Source organism: Neopelma chrysocephalum, unplaced genomic scaffold (genome assembly GCF_003984885.1).
Source record: "Neopelma chrysocephalum unplaced genomic scaffold, ASM398488v2 Primary Assembly neopelma1_42, whole genome shotgun sequence".
Taxonomy (NCBI): Eukaryota; Metazoa; Chordata; class Aves; order Passeriformes; family Pipridae; genus Neopelma; species Neopelma chrysocephalum.
In genome coordinates, this window is record NW_020897700.1 from 17,548,164 (window position 1) to 17,569,717 (window position 21,554).

The following is a 21,554-nucleotide window of genomic DNA, read 5'->3' on the forward strand; positions in this document are numbered from 1 at the left end:
CCCATATGAATTTAAGGAAGGGTAGTCACACTGCATACACCATAAAGGACTGGAACTATTGAAATTTGTAGCAGATCAAATTATTTGATGCCTTTTTAAGGTGTTCCAGACAGGCGTCAGTAGGAACGGCATATTACAGGAGACATCAACTTGACTGCCGGTAACTCAGGCCAGAAAACTACACAGCCCAAGCTAGGAGGTTTAGCAGGCTACTCCCCATTCAGGAAAATCCTCTTTCACTTTTCACGAAAAGGGAACTAAACATGCCAGGATTTTCTGTTCCAACATTTGCAATGGAGACCAGTGATCAAAAAAAAGACTGATGCCCTTATTTTTAGCTTTTTGAGCAGCTTAAGGTTTAGGCCAAGTAGAGAATGCCAGGTTAGCTAAACACTGTAAAACTGGTTCATGGTAGCAAGCTTCACATTTGCAGCAAGAACAACCCAAAAAGACAGATGCCGCCTTTTGCCCGAAAGGACCACACTCTTGCTAACAGAATTACCAGAATCTTGCTAGTCTAATAACCAAGTCCAACATCACAAGAGTAAATTAGAACCAACATATACACAAAATTTCCTATCTTCCAGTTATTTCACCAAATGTTGTGATCCTTGATCCTTCCCAAGCAAAAAATAATATAAAATAAGGCAACAGCTCTACCTGTACATCTCAGATGTATTAGGGACTAAGTAGCAGCACTGCTTGTGTCAGGTGCTATTATAATGTAAAGCTATTTACCTTCAACATCACCCACATAAAAGCATTGCAATCTGTTGTCCTTCATCTGGCCTTCTCATATCCCCATACAAACAAGGGGTTTGGAAGGAATGATAAACACTCCTATAAATTCCAGCTTCTGGGCACAGGATCAGCTTTCACAAGTAACCCACTGAGCAGAGACCCCCTCAGCACAGTTTATGCTTCCCATGGCTTTCAGCTGAATCATCACCACCTCAAAATGAACAGCAAAGACTACTGGCAAGCTGACAAAACTGGAATAACCACCAACCATTCAATTCTGGGATATCATACAAGTGCCAGTAACATTTCAGTAACTGATTGATGGGTTAAGCATGCAGAGGTTAGAATCCTAAAAACACTGCAGACCTGCAGGGGTCATCCCACACCTCTATTGCACTACAGCTACCAGATTCTTAAATACGATATTGAAAATGAAATGTGACATGTACAAGGTTCTTTGGTCAAGGGTAAATCTCAAGACATTAATATTTCATGTTTCTCAAATACTTAATATTAACTCTATTTCTCATCCATTGGCAATAAAGAATACTGGGAAAAAATGGTTTAGTATTACACTCACCTGCACAAACTTCTGAAATACCCTGTCAAAGGGTTTGGTTTTTTCTTTCCAGTAGTATTACTTCTATTAATTTTGAAGTTTAGAAAATGCTAACAAGAATCCATCAGTAATAGTAAGTGAAAAGAATTACTAGTCTGGTAATAGATCTGCTGTTGCAACTAAGATATCAAAAACAAAAATCAGATTTTAATAAAATAATCCTGAGAACCTGAAAATCTTATCTCTATTTCAGTCAAACAAAAATCACACCACTGTGTACTCCTGAAGGGGTTAGTAAAATTAGTTCAGTATTTCAAATATCAAGGATGCTGTTAAGGGCTAACTTGTAGCAATTTAAAGCCTAGAATACAACAAGAAATAAAAAATATGTAAGATAGTTGAAGAAAAACAAACTTTAAATAGTTTAAAAAAATTATATTTAAGAGTTTTCAGCATCAGCATCATTATTCCAGATTGCTGATGGTCTGAACATAGCCTAAATGTTTATAAAATTCTAGTTTAAAATTTAGAAATCATGGTTCCTAATGCTCATATTCTCAAATCATTTTGGTTCTCTCTTGATATTTCATTGATTTTACAGACCACCTGTGAAGTTATCAAGTATTTTGCAGATGAGCTTCAGGTCATCTCAGCAGCAGATACAGAACTTGAGACACTTCCCCTCACTTTTGCATACTGGTAGTACCAGCAGCAGTGACAATCATGACTGTAAAAACAATCAGCACAGCTGACAGCATTTTCTAATCCTCTTATAAGCTACATATTTCTTTACATATCACTATCTGAGATCCCCTGCCTTAGATAATTAAAAATGAAGTTTCCAAAAACCTAATTTACTTCATCTCACTGGAATATTTTTACAGTTTCATTTGGTAAACTGTTAAGTTTACATCACTTGGAAATTGTTTAAGTACCAGTATAAGTATATAAAACCCTTGAGCTAGTATTTAGCAAGGGAGTGCAATTATTTTGCAGGTGGAATAATCAACTTGAGATACTGAGGCATAGGATTCCCTTAGTGCTTGCTTCTAGTTACAATGAACTTCATGCTACTCAACATGCATATGAATTCCATGGTATTTTTAACTTATGCTACTTAACAACAACACATTATCTTCTGCTTTTTAAAGTTTCTCTTATTCCTATGGTTTTATTAACTCATAGAATTGGGAGCAAACCAACTGTAACTTAAGGGATTTAGGATTTTTTGCTTCTTTTGATGTTTGGGATTTTTGCTTGCTTGGATGGTTTTCTTTTTTTTTTTAATTGTTGCGTATCAGCAACACTCAATTTCAGCTAGATTTCAGTACATCTGAAGATCAGGCAGGAGTGCCAACAACTCAGTAATAATAAATAGCTTTAGTCTGTCGGTCTCAAAATAGCATTTTGGAAGAGGTTGACTTTCCTTTTCAGGTTCACATCTGCATTGTGACTATAAATACCACATTTCAGTATGTACCATCATAAATAGCACTCTGCAAACACTCCAACAGATTTGGTCACTTCAGAACACAAACCAGAGCCATAATACTGATTATGTTAATTTTCCAGTTCTCATTTGAGGCCTGAAACCCTCCTACTCCATAAACTTGCTAAAAAATGCCCTACTGTGCAATCTTCTATACCAATTATCCATGTTGACCTGAAGAAATTTTAGCTACTTCTTGAGAAGGTAGAGAAAGCAATATTTTGCACACACGCACAATATACATATAGATGGCAGCCTTTTTGGTTGTGGTTTAGTGGGGTTTCTTTTTTTTTTTCTTTTCTTTCTCACCTTTAAATATGTTGTGCAATCCCCAGGCCTTGAAACCATAACAGAAAGATAGCAGGACATCTTCTATTTGCCAAGGATACTTTCATTGCCATCTCTCCAGGTCACTAAATGCATTCACACTGTCATTCCTATGAAATGACCTAAATTCTGCCATTTATAAGCTTTTGGAAAAATCTGCAGTTAAATGTTATCCTGGAGAATAGGAATTTAGCCAGGGTACACCACAGATCTCTGATAGTTTGCCAGACAAGTCACTTAAAATCAATCTTTTATATGATCATTAGGGTGTGGGTGCCTGAACTGTGACAATACACAAAAATTCAAGTAACAAAATCCATTCTTTGAATGCTTACTAAGATCTACCTATGCTGAGAAATAAGCACCTTAAGTTCTCAAAATTCTGTCCTTATGTTTTGCCAAAGATTTCCTTCAGCAGACCTACCTGAAAAATTAAGATGCCTCCCCCACAATCCTTTAATGAATTGCATGAACACTGTAGTTACAAGCATCTTAAAAAATCACAGAAGAGAAAAATATTTATGCTTTTGTTTTCTAAGTAAAACTTGAATACTACACCATAAACACAAACTAGCCTTTTGAGCAATGAAACTAGCCCAAAATATCAAACAGCTGCTCATCAGATTAGAGCTATCCATCTTGAGATGAATCTTGCAGTCATATAATTAAAGACAGTTTCATAACGCACCTATAAAGGGCTGAAATACCATTCCTAGTCACATGAAAAAATCCACAACCCCCTTATTGGTCTTCAGAGAACATAACTTTTCTTCAAAATACACAAATTAAAAGGAAAGGAATAATCAGAAAGGGCCAAACCAGAAATCTGGTTTCTGTTAAAAATAAAGGTGCCTAAAAACAAAAGAAGAAAATCTGTATCAAGTCCCAGTGCAACATAATTCCTTAAGATGAACAAAATCACAACCCACCAGCAGCTACAGCAGCTAATAGGTTACTACTACCTGGCCAGAGTTTTTTCATACATATATTTTTTTCCAGATATATTTATGCAAATTTATAAAAGCTTACCAACTGTAGCCATCTGATCACAACACCACATCTCTTTCCCATGTCTTATTAGTGATGTGTGATGCTCACTCAGAGGACAAATAACTATACCAGGTTACATTTTTTATAAAAAAATACCGATGATCTCTTCCAGTAACAGAAAATTATATTTATTTTGTATATGTCTACATTTCTTAGGAAAGTATGTCAACCAGCACACTTACTATACATCAAACTAAAATAACCATATTTGAACAATTCTCACTTGAGACTTTTCCTCAAAATACCACTTATTTCCCTCTCTTTTCTGGGAGTGAGAGCCACAAATTTTTGTGAACTAAAATATGGTAAGAACAACCCAAAAATCTGAGATATTGCTTTCAATATTTTTCAGTAATTCAAGACAGGTCAAGCACATCAAAGGACTGCAGTACCTTCATGATCACTAAAGAAGAGTCACTGGGCTGGAAGTGAAACTTATCCTTTATTAGTAGACTTCATTTCTATTACACACAAAGTAAAAATAGAACTTACACTTTCTTACAGATTGTCCATAAGTCACTCCAATGTACTCTGCAATTCATGAGCTGTTAATCATTACACAGTCATAAAAGAACTATTTATCTCAAGTCACATTTTTAAAAGCCATTATATCTGTCAATTTTTTAATTTTGTTTTTAGTTGACCTTGAGAAAAGTTCCTACAAACAACATATACAAAAGAAAAGGAGAAATCAGATAGAAAGCTAACACTTTAAAAGGTCCAAACCTACCACAGGAACCTTTATGCTCTAGACCTTCATGTGATTTTTTTCACATAATAAAGTACATATAAGATGCAATGTGTAAAGCTTTTCAAGAGATTGTTGTTTCAACATCCACAAAGTAACATTTATTGATACATCATTCATCTTCCTAAAATTTAAGATTAGGAAAATTATAGCAAAAGCACTATAAAACTAGTTGAGAGGACTCTTATAACCAACAAGGACACAGCCAAATAGAATGAACCTACTGAAGAAGCCCAGAGAGGTGTTGGATGCCCCATCCCTTGAAGTGTTCAAGGACAGGTTGGATGGGGCTTTCAGCAACCTGGTCTAGCAGAAGATGTCCCTGTCCACATGGCAGGGGAGTTGGAATTAGATAATCTTTAACATCCCTTCCAACCCAAACCATTCTAAGATTCCATGAATTACATGAAATCTGGTTAAGTACATTAAATAAAAGAACTAAGCAGAACTATTTTTGCAACAATTCAGCTTTCATTTCTCTGCCATCTTTCACTCAGAGCATACCTTTCCTCCCTGTTAAACAGATGACAACAGTTGTGTATCAAGGAACATCACCCACAGATCCACTTCACTTTCAGATAGGTGTCTGTAGCTTCAAACTGCTTCAAATTCTTTACATTTACGAAATAGTATGTAAGACCAGTACAACTGATTGACGCCACTGATTTTATTTTTTATATTAAACAATATAGGAAATGCAAAAGCATTTTTTTACTCCTCCTCTCTCCATTTTCATCATGATTAACCTAATGGTCAGTTTGCATACCATTTTCGCAGAACAGTAGATTTAAACCTTACACCTCATTCCCTGACTAAAATAGTGTGAAATTAAGATATAACAGCATTAACTAAAACTAATTCACAGAACTTTGTGAAACCTTGCACAGGAAATTTTTGCATTCAGTTTCAGATTGTCCCAGCAAATCAAATCGTGGGGATGTCAGAGAAGTAATTAAGCCTCTTTCCTTGAAAAAAGATTGAGTCAGATATCAATAAAATATTTAGGGTTCTGGGAACATAATAACATGAAAATAACTAATAAACAGAAATAATTAATTCAGTAAGTTTTCCTTTTAGGCAAAGCAAGACAAAGTCTGTATACCTTGAAACTCCAAGCTTCCCTTCCCTCTCTACCAACAATTTCAGTTCCACTTTCCAAGGGAAATAACATCTACCTGATGAACAAGCATGAAAAGTTTCATTGCCAAAATGGTGGTTTTTGCTGAGCTACATTGTGTACTAACAATTTAAACTTCTATATAATCTCTAAACTATGTCTTTTCCTTATTGCGAAATCTGCAACTGCGTGCCAGCCCTATGTCAAAGCATGATTTCTTTCTCTTGCATAGATAGGGACATTTCTTAAGGTAAACTAACTTTTTGTAAAGCAATACCTTGACCTTTTCCATTTTACTACTCCTACATTTTGGTCCATCTCTGTGATTTAAGTAATTCAAAGTAATACAACTAAAATATGACAGTTTGTGCTAGTTTAATTTTTTCCTTTATCTATAAGCACTTATTTCATATCACTTAGACTTGCTGTGTTACCCTAGTCAATCTAGAACTTTTCATCAACATTCTTTCAAGAGTAGAAAGATCAGGAAAAACCAATACACATGCAGCTTTCTCATTTTATTCCTATTTGCAAATTCAAGATATACTATTCTATTTTACCTTTTTTGGTACTTGAGTTTCAGAAGGAGATTTTTTTTTTCTTTTTTTAGATTCAGTTCTAAATATTTCATGAACACCAAATGCTCTGGTAACATGAACTCCCTTATACTTAGAATGTAATTAAAAAGAAAAAAGGAACAAAACAGTCTACAACAAGAAACTGTGATATGTCTGATACTTGCATAAGAAAAATCCACTGGACACATTCTGAAACATTTTTAGATTACTTTCTGTATTTCTACACCATTAGAACTGAATTCTTGGAAAAAATGTTCCTCCTTCAAAAAGTTTCTGCTATCACCTCTTCCCAATATTTCCGATTCTTAGCTGTATATTCAGAACAGACTGTACACATGCCCATGCACATTCTAACACAGAGTATGCACAGAACATATACATATATAAATATATTTTCAAGAAACAAATTGTAAGATTGAAATTATAGTGAGCCATATAAAATCCAGCATGAAGATTTAAACGTTTTAACTAAGCAATAAGAATCTATAGATTCTTATAAAACTTATAGAACCTTTTTTCATGCAAAATCTAAATTTCTAATTCCTGACACCTGAGGCCTTGTTAAATAATGTTTGCTCTTCTGCTTACGAATGCATTTTTCCCAAACAATAAACACAGGCAGCCTATGGGATTAAAGCATGACAAAGGTGTAGCTGACTCATGGGATCAATTAGAAAGCATCAGTACTTATGCCTTTTGTTCATTCCATGTTTTACTAACAGTTTCTGCAATTTCAGCATAAGTGTATCACAGATGTTAAACGCCATGCTACAAGGACACAGTGCACTAGTACCATACACTAGACAGAATAAATCTATTCTTATCACCACCTATAATTATATCACTTGTTATATGCTTACATATTTCTTTAAAGTTTTAACAAATGCATAGGGATTTTAACTGAATGCTCACAGCTTCTGGCCCAATGAAAGTATGTCAGCATTTTTTCAGTACATTTAACATTCAAAAAGAACCTACAGTTGCCTTTTCTAAGCTAAAAACAATTTTAAATACAGCCACCGACCCTAATGCCACAGGTATAGCTTTCCCTCCAAACCCGCTGTTAAATTCACAAGCAAGAAAGCCCATGAGCAGGACGACAAGCAGTTTCAATCTCCATGCAGTTTGCCTGTGACAGGTTATTGATAGAACAAACAGAATTTGCAATACTTACTGAGTGTTTCTCCTGCTGGCCCATAACTCCATGGTTAGCTGGGACTGCAAGTGGTTTCATAATGAAGAAACATAAGCTGAACTGAATTTACACATCATGTACCAATTTCTTATGGATGGCAAGTCACCCTCTACAGCATTAAATTAAAAAGAGGCGGAGGGGGTGAAGCCAAGCTGGAGCTAAAAGTGTCACTACTGGTAAGCTCAAACCCCTCCTCGCACTTGTAGTGCAGAGCAGCAACCCGAATGACAGCGTTAGTCTCCATTTTTGTAACACTGAAAGTCTAAGCATGTCAGGATGTACAGAGCCTGATGAAACCCTACATATCCAGCATCCATTCAGAGGAAGAAAATCATTCCCTGAGCCTGAGGAATGGGAAGCTAAAAAAAAAAGGAGGAAAAAAAGCTAAAATGGCTGACTGCACAGAGGCTCCCTCAAAAAGGCTTAATACAGTATTATATTAGTCAGGGTGCAGGAATCAGCCTCCAGCACTCAGCCAAGCATTGTTAATACTCCTGTTTCATTTGCAATCACACACACTCACACATGCAGCCTTCCCCCTCCCCACCACCACTACCCTCCACTCCCCCAAAATCAGGGCAGCGCACACGAATAGGGACCTCCTCCCCTGACTGCTAATGATGCTGACAGAGTAGTGACCAGTGATCTCCGTTCCACTCAGCTAACCAAGTTTGCACAATTAATCTCAGCAGCATGACATTGATGGACATTTAATTTTATGATGCCTGTTCCTCGCAATCAAGACAAGCACTTCTACCGCCCAAAGAGTCAGCAACTAAAATACAACACAATTACACACAAAAACCCAGAGAATCATGAGTCTGAATGCAATACGCCAATATAATTACGTTATTGTGCTTACTTTGGAAGACCATGGCTGCAGGCAGTTGGCATAGCAACGCACAAGGAAAGCCATTTCCTGGGTAGAAAGAATGCTTCCTTTTCTAAATAAAAAATTCCTCTTAGGATACAAACGGCATTGCTGCTTCCTGCAGAAAGCAAAGACACTGAAGTCTGTCTCTTAACCTGCACACAGGCACACACTCAATGCAGTTCGAGTGATGTAAGTGCATTTCTCTCTCTCTCTCTCTCTCTCTCTCTCTCTCCTCTCCCTCCCTCTCCCTTTATCCACCGAAATATTCGAGTTAAATGGAAGACACATTCCTTGAGGCTCGCCCCCTCCGATACTTAACTGTTTCACTCATTAAGGTAGAGATGGACAATGCAGATAAAACAGCAAGCTCCTGCCTGTGTCTGGTATCAGCCTCGGAAGATCAAGGCATCCCCAGAGGGGAGGGATCCGTTTGCTGCTGGCTCCTAAGAATATCACTGAAGTCAGGGTGGGAATGAGGACCCACGTTTACCTCGCTAAATCCTGAACTGAACACGACTTTTCAAGAAGATAATGCTAAAGCAGAGACATCACCTCCCTTTCCACCCCCTGCAAAAGAGTGCTCCTGCAGAGGTGTAAACATTGTTATCACGTATTTATAAACAGTGCACTTGACGAGCTCTCAGATTTTCAGCAGCTTCCCTGCTACACAGGCCACAGACATCCATTCAGGGGCTGTGGGAGGTAAATGTCCAGAATCTTTTAACACACAATTTCATGTCTTTCCAAATATAGCACATGCTTCTCCTTGCACACTGAATATAAAGTTTTCACTGAAAACACATGGGGATACAGGTTGTGGAAGAGATTGACACACATATGGCATTTATAATTCTCCACTCAGACTGTAACTATGTCTTAAACTTAGAACTTTCCCCAGTCACTCCCATTTACACTACACCACTTCTCATTTTATACTAGCAAAATCATACTGCAGAGGAGCAAAAATGAAACACAACCGGGGACCATGTTCAAGCAATAAGCAAACTGTTAGCACTATACAATATATCTCTTGAGAGTCATGAGTTTGTACCACTTGACAGAGGACTGACCAAGCCAGGAACATGGTACTCTTCCATCAGGTTTCATCTTCAGTAAAGTTCTCTATAACACTTTCACAACACATTCTTTAAAAGCAGAGACCACCTGGCCTAAAAGTAACTTCAAAGTTGTTATTGTCTTTTTTTAACAAGCACAATAGAAAAAAAAAAGACTTAAGAGTTGTTACACAGGTATAAATACACAGAGGGAAAAAATGGATACTACAGAATACTATGTAATAAAATCTGCAGCTGCCTTCCATCAAATTACATGTCCACTAATAATGAGTTTAGTTGATTACACATTGATTTCTTTCACTCCTGACAATGACTGCTAGTAAATGAAGCTATAAAAATTAGTGGAAATTAATTTTAGTAAAGTCAGAAAACACCCTGAAATATTCTAATCTATTTTTTGCACAGTTATTCTATGAAAATTGTTTCATATACAGCACACATTTTAAATTGAATATATTTACATTTATGAGAGCTTTATGACACTTGTACCCTTGGTCTTGTAGTATATTCTAAAAGATAAGTTATTCTTTAAATTATTCAATTATAAACAATTAGTTAAGGATTTTAAAAAGTCTTTGAAATGTGCCACTGCAACTAACAGGTGATTTTAAACTGCTAAATTATGCTTAAGCCTCGTAAAACAGTTTAATGGTGAGTACAGTCAATTTTCTGATAAAGTGCTGATCAGAAGTAACAGAAGTTATGCATTCTAGGAAGCTACGGCAAACCCTCTCTAGTACAAAATTAAAAAAATACTACTTGTTGACAAAGTAATTAAAAAACTTTTGAGTCTGATTCGGTGGCCTTGCAGTTAACACCATGAGCAGAATGTGAGTGTGGTATTTCATACTCATGTCAGGAAAAAAAATTAGGTTCTGCCAAAAGCAAAACATCTTCCCAGTACAGGAAGGCAGCACACCACTTTCTGAACTTCATCACACACATAACTATCAACATGCATCCCACTCTGTATCAGTTGATATTTCCAACCAGAATCTAGCCCAGGTTTCTGTGGCATAAGCCTTCAAGAGTAACATGAAAACACAACTAAATCCATTTCATATGAAACACTTCCTTACTATTATGCTGGTCATTACTATACACCTTTACTCATCCGTTAGTAAATTAAGTCAGTACTTTGTACATGATTGCAAAAATTTTTATCAACAAAGCCTAATTGATGTTCACATGTCATCGAGACTGACAAAAACTTTGTGGTTTCCAAAATAGAAGAAAAGTTACCTTACATTCAAAATGTGAAAAGTGACATTTATGTAATTAGGTGAAGAAAACACCACTCTTAAACAATTTGTGAGTCAAACAATTTCAATAAATTAATGGTCAATTCCATTTCCCTACTCCTTCTTCCTCAATACCATCATTTCCAGGTAGAGTGGTGAAGTGTAATCATATGTACTGTCCATTATCAGTTCAGAAAATTATTACATACAAATTAAATTTCATAAAAAATAATTAAAGCAGAAGTACAGTGAATTGTTATAGGTTACAGGGAAGAATGAATGGTATTTAAATCAGTGTAAAACACCAGAACAATATATCCTGGAAAGTTTCATAAACAAGTATAAATCACACTCATAGAATCAACTGGGTTGGAAAAGACCTCTGAGATCATCAAGTTAAACCCTTGATCCAACACCACCATGGTTACTAGACCACGGCACTAAGTGCCACATCCAGTCTCAGCTTAAAAACCTCCAGGGACAGAGAATCCACCACCTCCCTGGGCAGCCCATTCCAATGTCTGATTACTCCCTCTGTAAAAAATTTTTTCCTAATATCCAACCTAAACCTCCCCTGGCAGAGCTTAAGACCGTGCCCTCTTGTCCTACTGCTGGTTGCCTGGGAGAAGAGACCAACACTCACCCGGCTACAACTTCCTTTCAGGTAGTAGTAGAGAGTGATGAGGTCTCCCCTGAGCTTCCTCTTCTCCAGGCTGAACAACCCCAGCTCCCTCAGCCTCTCCTCATAGGACTTGTGTTCAAGTCCCTTCAGCAGCCTTGTTGCTCTTCTCTGGACCTGCTCCAGCACCTTGTCCATCCTGTAGGTGTTGTGTGATTGCACTCAGGATGATCTGCTCCATAACCTTGCCAGGCACTGAGGTCAGGCTAACAGGCCTGTAGTTTCCCAGGTCCTCCTTTTTGTGGATCAGCATGACATTCATCAACTTCCAATCACCTGAGACCTCCCCAGTGAGCCAGGACTGTTGGTAAATGATGGAGAGTGGCTTGGTAAGCTCTTTCGCCAGCTCCCTCATCACCTTAGGATGGATCCCATACTTCATAAAAAACCTATGTGCAACTTTGGGTTCATGTGTTTTTCAAAACCCATTTAAGAACTCCTTGCCTAGACTTAAAAGTTTGAAAAAAAGCAAGACATTTTTGCAAACACTTCTACACTATTAAAGTGAGATGTTAATAAACCTGATGTGGAAAAATTGCACATGATGAGCTATCCCTGCTGCTTTCAAAATACTGTATTTACATAAAGAAATCTAGTATCTCTTTAGGAGTTCCAGACAAGAACATTAAAAAACCCTTTCAAAGGTAGCTACAGATGTTTGGATATCCTTGGACTACCCATAGGTTTTGGGATTCATAAACAGTAGTTCTGAATTCAAGGTAAAAATTGGTAGAGACCTCAACAGCATGTATGACTGTAATGGCTCTCAAATATTTTACATACTGGGACATAATCTCAAACGGATTTTATTCTCCTAAGCAGTGTCAACATTGCTTGGAGTATTAAACCTTTTTAGGTTAATGACAAATGCTGCAATAACAGATTACCTCAATTCTTCAGTTTCGGGCAGTCATCTTAAGTCACAACTATTTACAGGAGTACTTAATTTTTAATACAGATTACGTACACAGAAACCATCCTCCATTCTTTTCCTGAAGTATCTCAAAACCAGTAATTATCAGCACATTTTCCTCTTCCCCTTAAACACAATGTAAAGTATCATTTCCTTAATGTTCAAAAACTTAGGCAAACACCAACAGTGCGCTCTAAGGTCACCAAATTTACTGCCACTCCATGTCTCCAGTAGCTAGAAAAAACATTCACAGTGAAGGGACAATTACACAGATATTACACAGCTGTGTAGGTGGACTAACAGACAGCTAAATTGAAGAGTGCAAGAATGGAGTACATAATTTTAGGAAAATAAATCAGAACTATCTTCTCTTTCCCCCACTCTCCTCACTTGGAAAGAAGTGGAGGTTTAAAACTTAAATTTAAGCTCAGGGCTATTGGACACAAAACTGTTAAGCTCCCAGGGGCATGTTCTGAATTGTATAATGCTGATGTTCTCTCCCTCCCACCAACCTTATGAGAGAGATTGCTAAATAACAATCTGATGCTCCCATCAGATTTAGAAAAACCAACTGAAACCACTAAAAACCCGGAATAATAATTCATTCAAAATGCCATGATACATTTAAATGCCTTGTACAATATATAAGTCTTATTCTAATGTATTCAGAAAAATTTACTGCCAACAATTTAAATCTCTGGCCACATGACCCAATTTCATGCAAGCAAGTTCATATTTATCAGCATAATGCAGACATGGGATGGTCTAGGCACACCTGTCCTATTGGTATTTTCTCAAGAACTTTGAGAACTTTAAATAAAACTGTTGAATAAAAGAAAAATACTAAATATGTTCTCCAAGGTACAAAAACACCACTTTGGCCAAAACACCCAGATAAAGTAATAGTATTCACCAAGTTATTTTCTTTACTCATGAAGCTGTGGCACTAACATCATTCTAGCCATGTTCACTGCACAACTGGCAACACCAAAGCAACAGTTACAATGCAGTGGTGTGTGCTGTTTTGGTAACACATTTACTAATGTTACAGACCATTTGAACAAATGCCCTTCTGTTGAGCTGCTGCTGCTGCAGATGAATCTATAATCCGGATCTTTAAAATAATGACAAGCCCGGAGCAGTCAGGCTGGTGCCTCAGCTGGGTGGATGTGCCATAGACTGCCAATCATTCCTTTGACAGCACACTCATTTGTCACCTTCTGTGCCTAGCTCTGTTTTCAGTACAGCAAACTGTTTGCATGCCATCCATCTTAAAATGGGAGTAAGTTGTAGCATTCATCTAAAATACTTGCCATTGAATTCTCTTACGTACGACAATTATGTTGAAACAGACATGAAGAAAATCTATTACTGATAGATACTCATCCCAAATGTGACAAGATGTCCCATTTCCAGAATATCTAGATTAGCTTACAAAACTGACTTGAGCAAAGGCTCACCACAGTACCAGAGCACAAACTTTTCTCTGGACTCCATATTTATTTATGCTTTAAATCTAACAATGTTTGCAGAAAGAAAAAAAGAAAAAAGAAAAAGATAACTGTATCTTTTGTGTTCCTGCAACACTTTTAAGGTCTTGCATAGCATATTTTACAGGCTAGATCAAAATCATATATAATATGTATGTTTGTGAAGTCATTTTATGTGATGTGGTTTTTACACAAAGCAAAGCATTTTTACTTACACAAACAAAGTTTAATGCATATTAACATGGCTTTAAAACTATAAATTATCATTATTAAATGTTAAAAATTAGACATTGAAATTTGAGGTATTAATGATTTCAATTTGCAGAATGGTCACAGATTAGTTTCATTGTCTTAATAGTTTCAGTACCTCACTAGTGGAAAAAATGCATTCTGTGAGGATAGATGGAAGTTTTTCCCAACACTCACAAAATTTTCTCACTTTGGTGTAAGGACAATATTTAATGTGCGTGTTAATTAAATTGGAGAACATGCAGAAGTGCTTTCTGTTTTTAAACTGTGAAAAAACACAGGAAAACAAAAAAGCAAACACATTTGTAAGGTCAAGAATCATGATATCAGGCATTCAGGACAAGCAAGTTCTCTTTACCACATCCAAACAACACTTTGACATCCATACCTGCTGGGGACAAGGTTTACTACTGAGATACAAATCAGCCAACTATCTTGGAGGAAAAACAAACAGAAAAATTGCCCACAAAAAACTCACATATCATTGTGCTCATACCAATTTCACAGCAGGAATTCGGGGACACAAGTTCCTCACTCATGTGAGGCAACTCTAAGATTTCACATTCTTTGCTGTGTAATAGTGTAGGAAAACTTCATGGAAGCTGGATAAACTCATACCTCTTCCATGTGTGTCCTACTACTGCACTGTTAAAATGTAAGAAAAAAACTCAGGGACTTTTCTGAGGTTAATCAACCGTACAAATTCTATATTGTTATGTTCATTAGTACCACCATTGAAACCATTGTTCCTGAAATATGCTGACATGTTTGAATCACAAGGATGATAGTTCTGGCACAGAACTGAACATACCTGAGACCGCCCCAGGCAGGGGAATAATTATTTAATGTTTCAATGTGAAATATTAATGAAATAAAAACAAACATATTTTTCAATCTTCTATAAATGCTAGCAGGTTTTCTGTTGGGTTTTGTTGTTTATTCATTGGGTGACTTCAGTGGTAGTGGAGGGGCAATATTTCTGTTCTAAGCTAACATGATATGGTTTCTAAGAGTTATCCTTGAACTCAGAAGCTTTAAGGGAAAATCTGAAATTCTCATCACTGTGTTCAAGGTGCAGACATAGATGGGACCAGCAGAAAACCACCATAGGTTTCCCAGTGCCCCACGTAACGGTGGAAATTCCATGTCTTTTTTATAACTTATCTGTTTTTAAGTCCTTTCTGCCATCTTCTTTAATGTTTACTTGGACATCTCCTAGAGTAACTTATTATTTATCTCTCGTGTTATGAGGAAGTTTCATTTCGAAACAGCTGGTAGCTGTTACAGAGAATTTTCATTCACTTCAATTATCTGTTGGAAGGAAATAATTTGTGCTTTTGTCTCCAGTCACAGTCGCATGCAAGGAGACTCTCCAAAGAGCCTACTCCAGGGGTTTCCAATAAAAATCAACACTGAAGACAGTTTACCAGCGTAAGATCATTCTCTTTTGGGAGAACTCTCTTCTCATGCCCCTGCATATCCTCTCTTGTGTAATGCACAATACACTAACATATCCTGAAAGCTTTGTGTAGGGCCTCTAGCAACTGGACAGAAATAATTTATCCAGACTTTTCACTTTTATAAGTAACAAACCCCACGCAATTTCAGTTGTCCTTTATTTTAAAAATAATTATCAAGCAAAATAAACCAATTTGCTTTCATATAGGAAAAAAGTCAAACCATGACATTATATCCTTCAAATAAGAGAACTTAACATAAAGTTCTAAAAAATGCCTTTCCCTCTCCTCTTCCCAAATCAATCAGGAAGCCAATTACCACCACCTGATGGATGTCCCATTTTGCAAATGTTTTACATTTTTTCCTTGCAATTACAAGGTCAGTTAGCTAGATACAGAAGTGCTAAATAACAACAGGTAGAAGTGCACCTACCAGATTGACTCTCCCTGACAATTTAGTTCTACACTGTTTTATATTCCAAGATTGGTGTCGGAATGCTTACTTTTAAGATGGTCTTTTGTGCACTACAGATCATTTGAAGACTTTAAAATCAGTCAGCTGCAGGCCTTTACATTCATCAAATTACAGCATTCAAGAGTAATATAGAGAATGTAATTTAGAAGTGAAAGGAAGGAAAAGCAAAATATTTTACATTTTAGCATATGCACACACACATAAAATAATTCAAAACAGAGTGAGAGCACAACTGGGTAGTTTTTATGTCAGCCACATCAACAATACACATAACACCTGCCAGCTGTTCCAGATACATGTCAAAACTTTACTATCTGAAAATTCAAACAGAATTAAGGCTAACCACTCAAACCCAAAGCCCAGCTCCCAATACCCATTACTTACACAACAGAATACTAACACTTTAACTAGACCTTACATAAAACAAGAGAAGTTTTTTTCATAATACAAAACAAAGAAACAAACAAACAAAAACAACAACAAAAACAAACAAACAAACAAAAAAAGGTGAAGGAGAGGTAAAGAATTTACACACAAAACGTTGTGTGTACTCTGCTTTACTTAGGACTTGTTAGCTCTCTTGAACTGAACTGTCACCTAACAAAAGATGCAAGCATGGATAATAGCATTTACACTCAGCAGGATCTAGCCAGGGCACTGTAATACACACATCTACCCAATTCAGTAAAAAAGGGTTTACACATCACACACTGGATGTGCTCCAGCACCTCAATGTCCTCTTTGTAGCGAGAGACCCAAAACAGAACACAGAATTTGAGGTGTGGCCTCACCAGTGCCCAGCACAGGGGGCTGATCACTGCCCTGGTCCTGCTGGCAACACTATTTCTGATACAAGCCAGGATGCCATTGGCCTTCTTGAAACTTGGACATTATATTTTTCCCATGTTTCAATTTTGCACATACTTTCTTAGTTGCTCAGGATATTTTAACTACTAAATTTTTTAACTTATTAGAGCTTTGAAAGTCACTCAGCAAACTGATAATTTTAAATTAGTCAAGTCAAATACAAGGCATTATTAAAAGTACCCAGAAACAGAACCTTTTCTGGAAAGACTGAAACCTAATACTAATAATTTTATCTTGAAGTCACTATGTAAAGCTCAGCTCACATAGTGGGCAGTGGCTTAGATACTTGGGAAAAAAATTAATTGACAGCTTCTTTCCATCCTTTAGTGGGCAAATATCCACATTAGGACTATCACTCATGATGTCTGTCTGTTTACAAATACCAGACTTGAAAGGATCTGTGTTTGGTATTCTACAAATATAATGCATAGGTAGTACCCATTTCCCCATATGTACTTTATATGCAGACATTGTTCCTACCTGAAGAACCTTATGCTAAGGAGGATATTCCTTTTAAAATTATTTAAGAGCACATGTATATGTTTGTTTTAATAATTTTCCTCAGCTCTAATCAAGTTTAAGTGGTGGAAAAATCAACATTTGTATTTAGTTACATTATGCAATGATCAGTTTAGAAAAGCTATGAAAAATTAATTTTTGTGCTGCATGAACAACTTTCTCCTTTGACAACAAACCTCATATTTAGTTTTATAATCTATATTACATAAAAGGTTGTTTGTCTGAGATGTAAAGTCAGTAACAGCAATAAAATCATGCTACTCTGGAAAACCTATGCTATTATTAACCAAAATTTCACGTGTGTGTGGTCATAAAGTACTGGCAACTCTACAAGCTGTAAGTAGGACGTAGTGTCACTAATGTGTCTAAAAAAAAAGAAAGAAATATTACTGACACTTCAGTTGCAGAAAATACTGCGTAGCTTCAATGTTTCTCTTTGAGTTTTCAAATCTAATCACAATTACAAATCCAGTTATGACATCAATGTGAGCCCTTCCAAAGGGAATGGAAGAACAGTAAATCCCAATGGATCTAAGAGTTCTGCAGCAAGAATGATGTAATATATAAAAATAGACAACTCTGACAGAAGCTGCAAGTTGAGTAAATAACACACTGCGTGTCATTAATTTTGCATTAGCTTGCCAGTAGTCATTACTAAAAGGATGATGAACTAACAATTTTGCTTCAGGTGCTACACAAAATAAAATTATAGCATTGCTCATATATTAACAATAATACACAACTTAATGCAGAACTCGAAACAGTAATAGTCCCTTAGAGCATGGATGAAGGAAGGAAGCTGTGTGGCTAAAAAGGTTGTGTTTTGCCACAAGACACAGAACACAGGGATGGGAATTACTTATTGCCCTTATAGCATTACCAGTGGATGTTCCCATAAAGAAACATCCAACTTCCATACAAAAAAATTGTTAATGGGAACCATCCAAATCATCTCAGACATTCCACATTTCAGATAAAATTACTCCACAATTTTTGTAGTGTCTCACTTCAAAATACACCTACATATATAACACAGTCACACACTTCAGGAATTAATGTTACTAGATGTGTTCAAATATTACAAATACAGTAATTTTGTATTACTTCCTAGTATGATGTACACATTGACTTCACTCCAAATCATGAGTACATTATCACCATTGCAGAATAGTTCGTGTGTTTTTGAAATTGCACACTGAATTTTGTAGATGAAAAGCAACTAAAATATCCGTCTGGTAAAAAGACACTTGCACTTAGCAATGTTAAGAACTAGGCCCTTTCTTTTATTAATGGAACAATCAACACAGTATATCTTATTTTCACTACAAACATTAGAAATATTAAATAAATTATTTTATACTATTTTCTTATTAATAGAGACAAATTTGTTTGAGCAAACAAGCACACATTATTTATGCTAACATGTTTAAAATACCTTTGCATACCATGCCACTTCCCATCAGCAGTACACTGCAAATTTAGGTATGCATACAATTATGTTTTGAATTACCATTTTTCTGCTGACATTACTTAAATTAATTTGTTTTATAATAAAGAACAGAATGAGTTCAGTCCAATTTCTATTTAAGTCAGGTAACCTTTTCGCTTTCATTTTGCATAAGGCACACAGCAGAACCTTCTCAACTTCCTTCCTCCTTGCTCTTCACATTCTTCCTCTATCTCGAGGAAACTCAGTTACCAGCAAGTTCAAAAATTGTATCTATTTAAATTGATTCAGCTGCCATAACTCATATGAGCCTCTAAAGCCAAAACTTTCAAACATCCTGTGCTCCAAACATTTCTGAGGAACAAGCATATCTGACCTCAGTAGTTTGTTTCTCTGTGCATTTTTTTGCCTTTGTAAACAGACTTCGTAAATGTAATACTTCCAAGGTCAAGGATGCTTAGAAAATTGTTTTTCCCTTCAACCTTTCCATATCCTTTATACCTTTTTACGAAGTCAAGCTTTCAGTGTGTCCACACATTCTTGTTCGCTGCCCTATCAAATAATTTTCTTAGATGTGGTTTGTTGTTTTTTTTTACTAAAAGAAAGCTCTTCTTGTTGTTAATGTGAGTACTCATGATTGAGTCTGTTCTTTGCTTTTTGTTTTATTATGTGATCTTCTATTAGAATGAAAGTTCTAGATGATCCTAAAAATCATCAGGAACACTAAAAGCTGCAGCTATTTACAGGCTTAAAAGACTGACAGTGTTCCTTTAAACTGATTTCTTGTGACTGGGTATCTGACAACTGTTCCTACTGATTCAAACTAAAACAACTGAAATTATACATGTAATAAATATGACTAAGTACACTATTACATTGGCATCAATTTACTATTGAACTTATTATCAATTTAAAATGTCTTAACAAGAAGACACTATATCAAACTATTGCAAAGTCCATACTGTGGAGAAGCAAGCACATATAAGGTATTTCATGATCATATGTAGCGTGGATCATGGAAAGACATCCAGCAATATGTATTTTACAACATTCAACATAAAAAAACCATGCAGAGAAGCAATGGTATTAGGCTGTTTTTTAACATTAAGCCTCATCCCAAATTATACCGGACATCTGTAACAAAGGGTGAAAACTGAATCAGCTTTTTTGAATTCTCATCTACTATGTTAACCACCAAAAAACACTGCTTGTCATTTTGGAAACTTCCACATGACTTCAGCAGCCAGACACAGTGAAGAAAGGAAAACAAACACAGTTTTGCATCAAATTCAGGCAGAAAAACTTAAAATTCATGAGTTTTTAAATCCTTCCTAAATGTAGTGACATGATACACAGTAGCTTTGTAATGTAATTTTGCAGACAAAGGAAAAAGCAAATTTGTTTCATAGAACAATCTGAACATAAATTTTCAACCCAGGAACTTTAGACTCTTGGCAGACAATGTGAATCCAAACGGTATCAAGAAAAAAGGCTACTTTGTCAATGCTTTGCACTATTAATTTTAAAAGAAGATAGGGGCAGGAAGTTTTCTACAATTTGCTACTAAATGAGCAGGCTCTAATATTTTTTTAAAATAACACACTTCAAAAAAAAAGCTAGGAAAACCCTTATACTTATTTTTTCAGGGAGTCATGGCTGCAGACAAGACTTGACTCAGTAACATAAGACATGGTTTCATTTCCAGACCTCTTCTCATTTACATTTTCAGTCAACTCCTTCAAATAAAATCCAGAAGGAAGACTTGTCTGCCCTAAACACATCTCACAATGGCTGTCTCAAAGCAGTGCGTGAGGATAAAATTGTTACATCCTTGTAACTGGGGTGGAAGCCAGGGTTATTGATGGCTCCATGCCTACCACTCTTTTCTTTCCGACACTGGATAAACGGATTGTCACCTCACGTGAATCTCAAGCTGAACGGGATAAGAAAGGCTACTAAAGGCAGAGAGCCCTTTTGCAGGGATTTCAGCAGCTGGCTTTAGCAAGCATGGCTGAGAATGCACTAGCAGCAAATTTCATAAGCCTGTTAACTAATTCAAATCTAGATAGATTATCACAGAGTAAAACACCACACATAATCCTACTGTTCAGCGCTATCTGCAGGTGCTTCAGCATTATACTTGCAGGCCTACCTGTGTATTTTTAACTATACACCAGTAAGTTTTGATACTTTGCCTTTAGCAAAGTAAAGACTACAGTACAGACTAAAGCCCACATCGCAGTTTACATACCAAGTTTAGACAGACATAGACTACCACAAACCAGGGAGTTACAAATTACTACTCTATACCGCTGAAGAACAGCACCTAATTTTGGACAAAGTTATTTTTCCTTTATGAACTTGTATTCATTTACACGGAATATGTCACGCATTATATACAGAATAACCAGCTTAGCAACACTCAGACCAAGCATGACTAATTTTTCACAGATGTACTGAAGC

The 21,554-nt window shown here is 36.3% G+C and overlaps 1 protein-coding gene across 7 annotated transcripts in view; it reads right to left on the minus strand.

Moving 5' to 3' along the window:
* RAPGEF2 (Rap guanine nucleotide exchange factor 2) overlaps positions 1-21,554 on the minus strand; it is a 183,599-nt gene that overhangs the window by 62,284 nt on the left and 99,761 nt on the right. The window contains exon 1 of one of the 7 annotated variants that reach the window (XM_027676813.1): positions 8,667-9,065. The exons of 4 other annotated variants lie outside the window; for them this stretch is intronic. In XM_027676813.1, coding sequence (XP_027532614.1) covers positions 8,667-8,720 — 54 coding nt within the window. In that variant the 5' untranslated portion in view covers positions 8,721-9,065. Of the gene's footprint in view, positions 1-392; positions 398-7,783; positions 8,339-8,666; positions 9,066-21,554 lie in introns of those variants that run through there. 2 more of the 7 variants (XM_027676812.1, XM_027676814.1) reach the window with 2 other exon arrangements.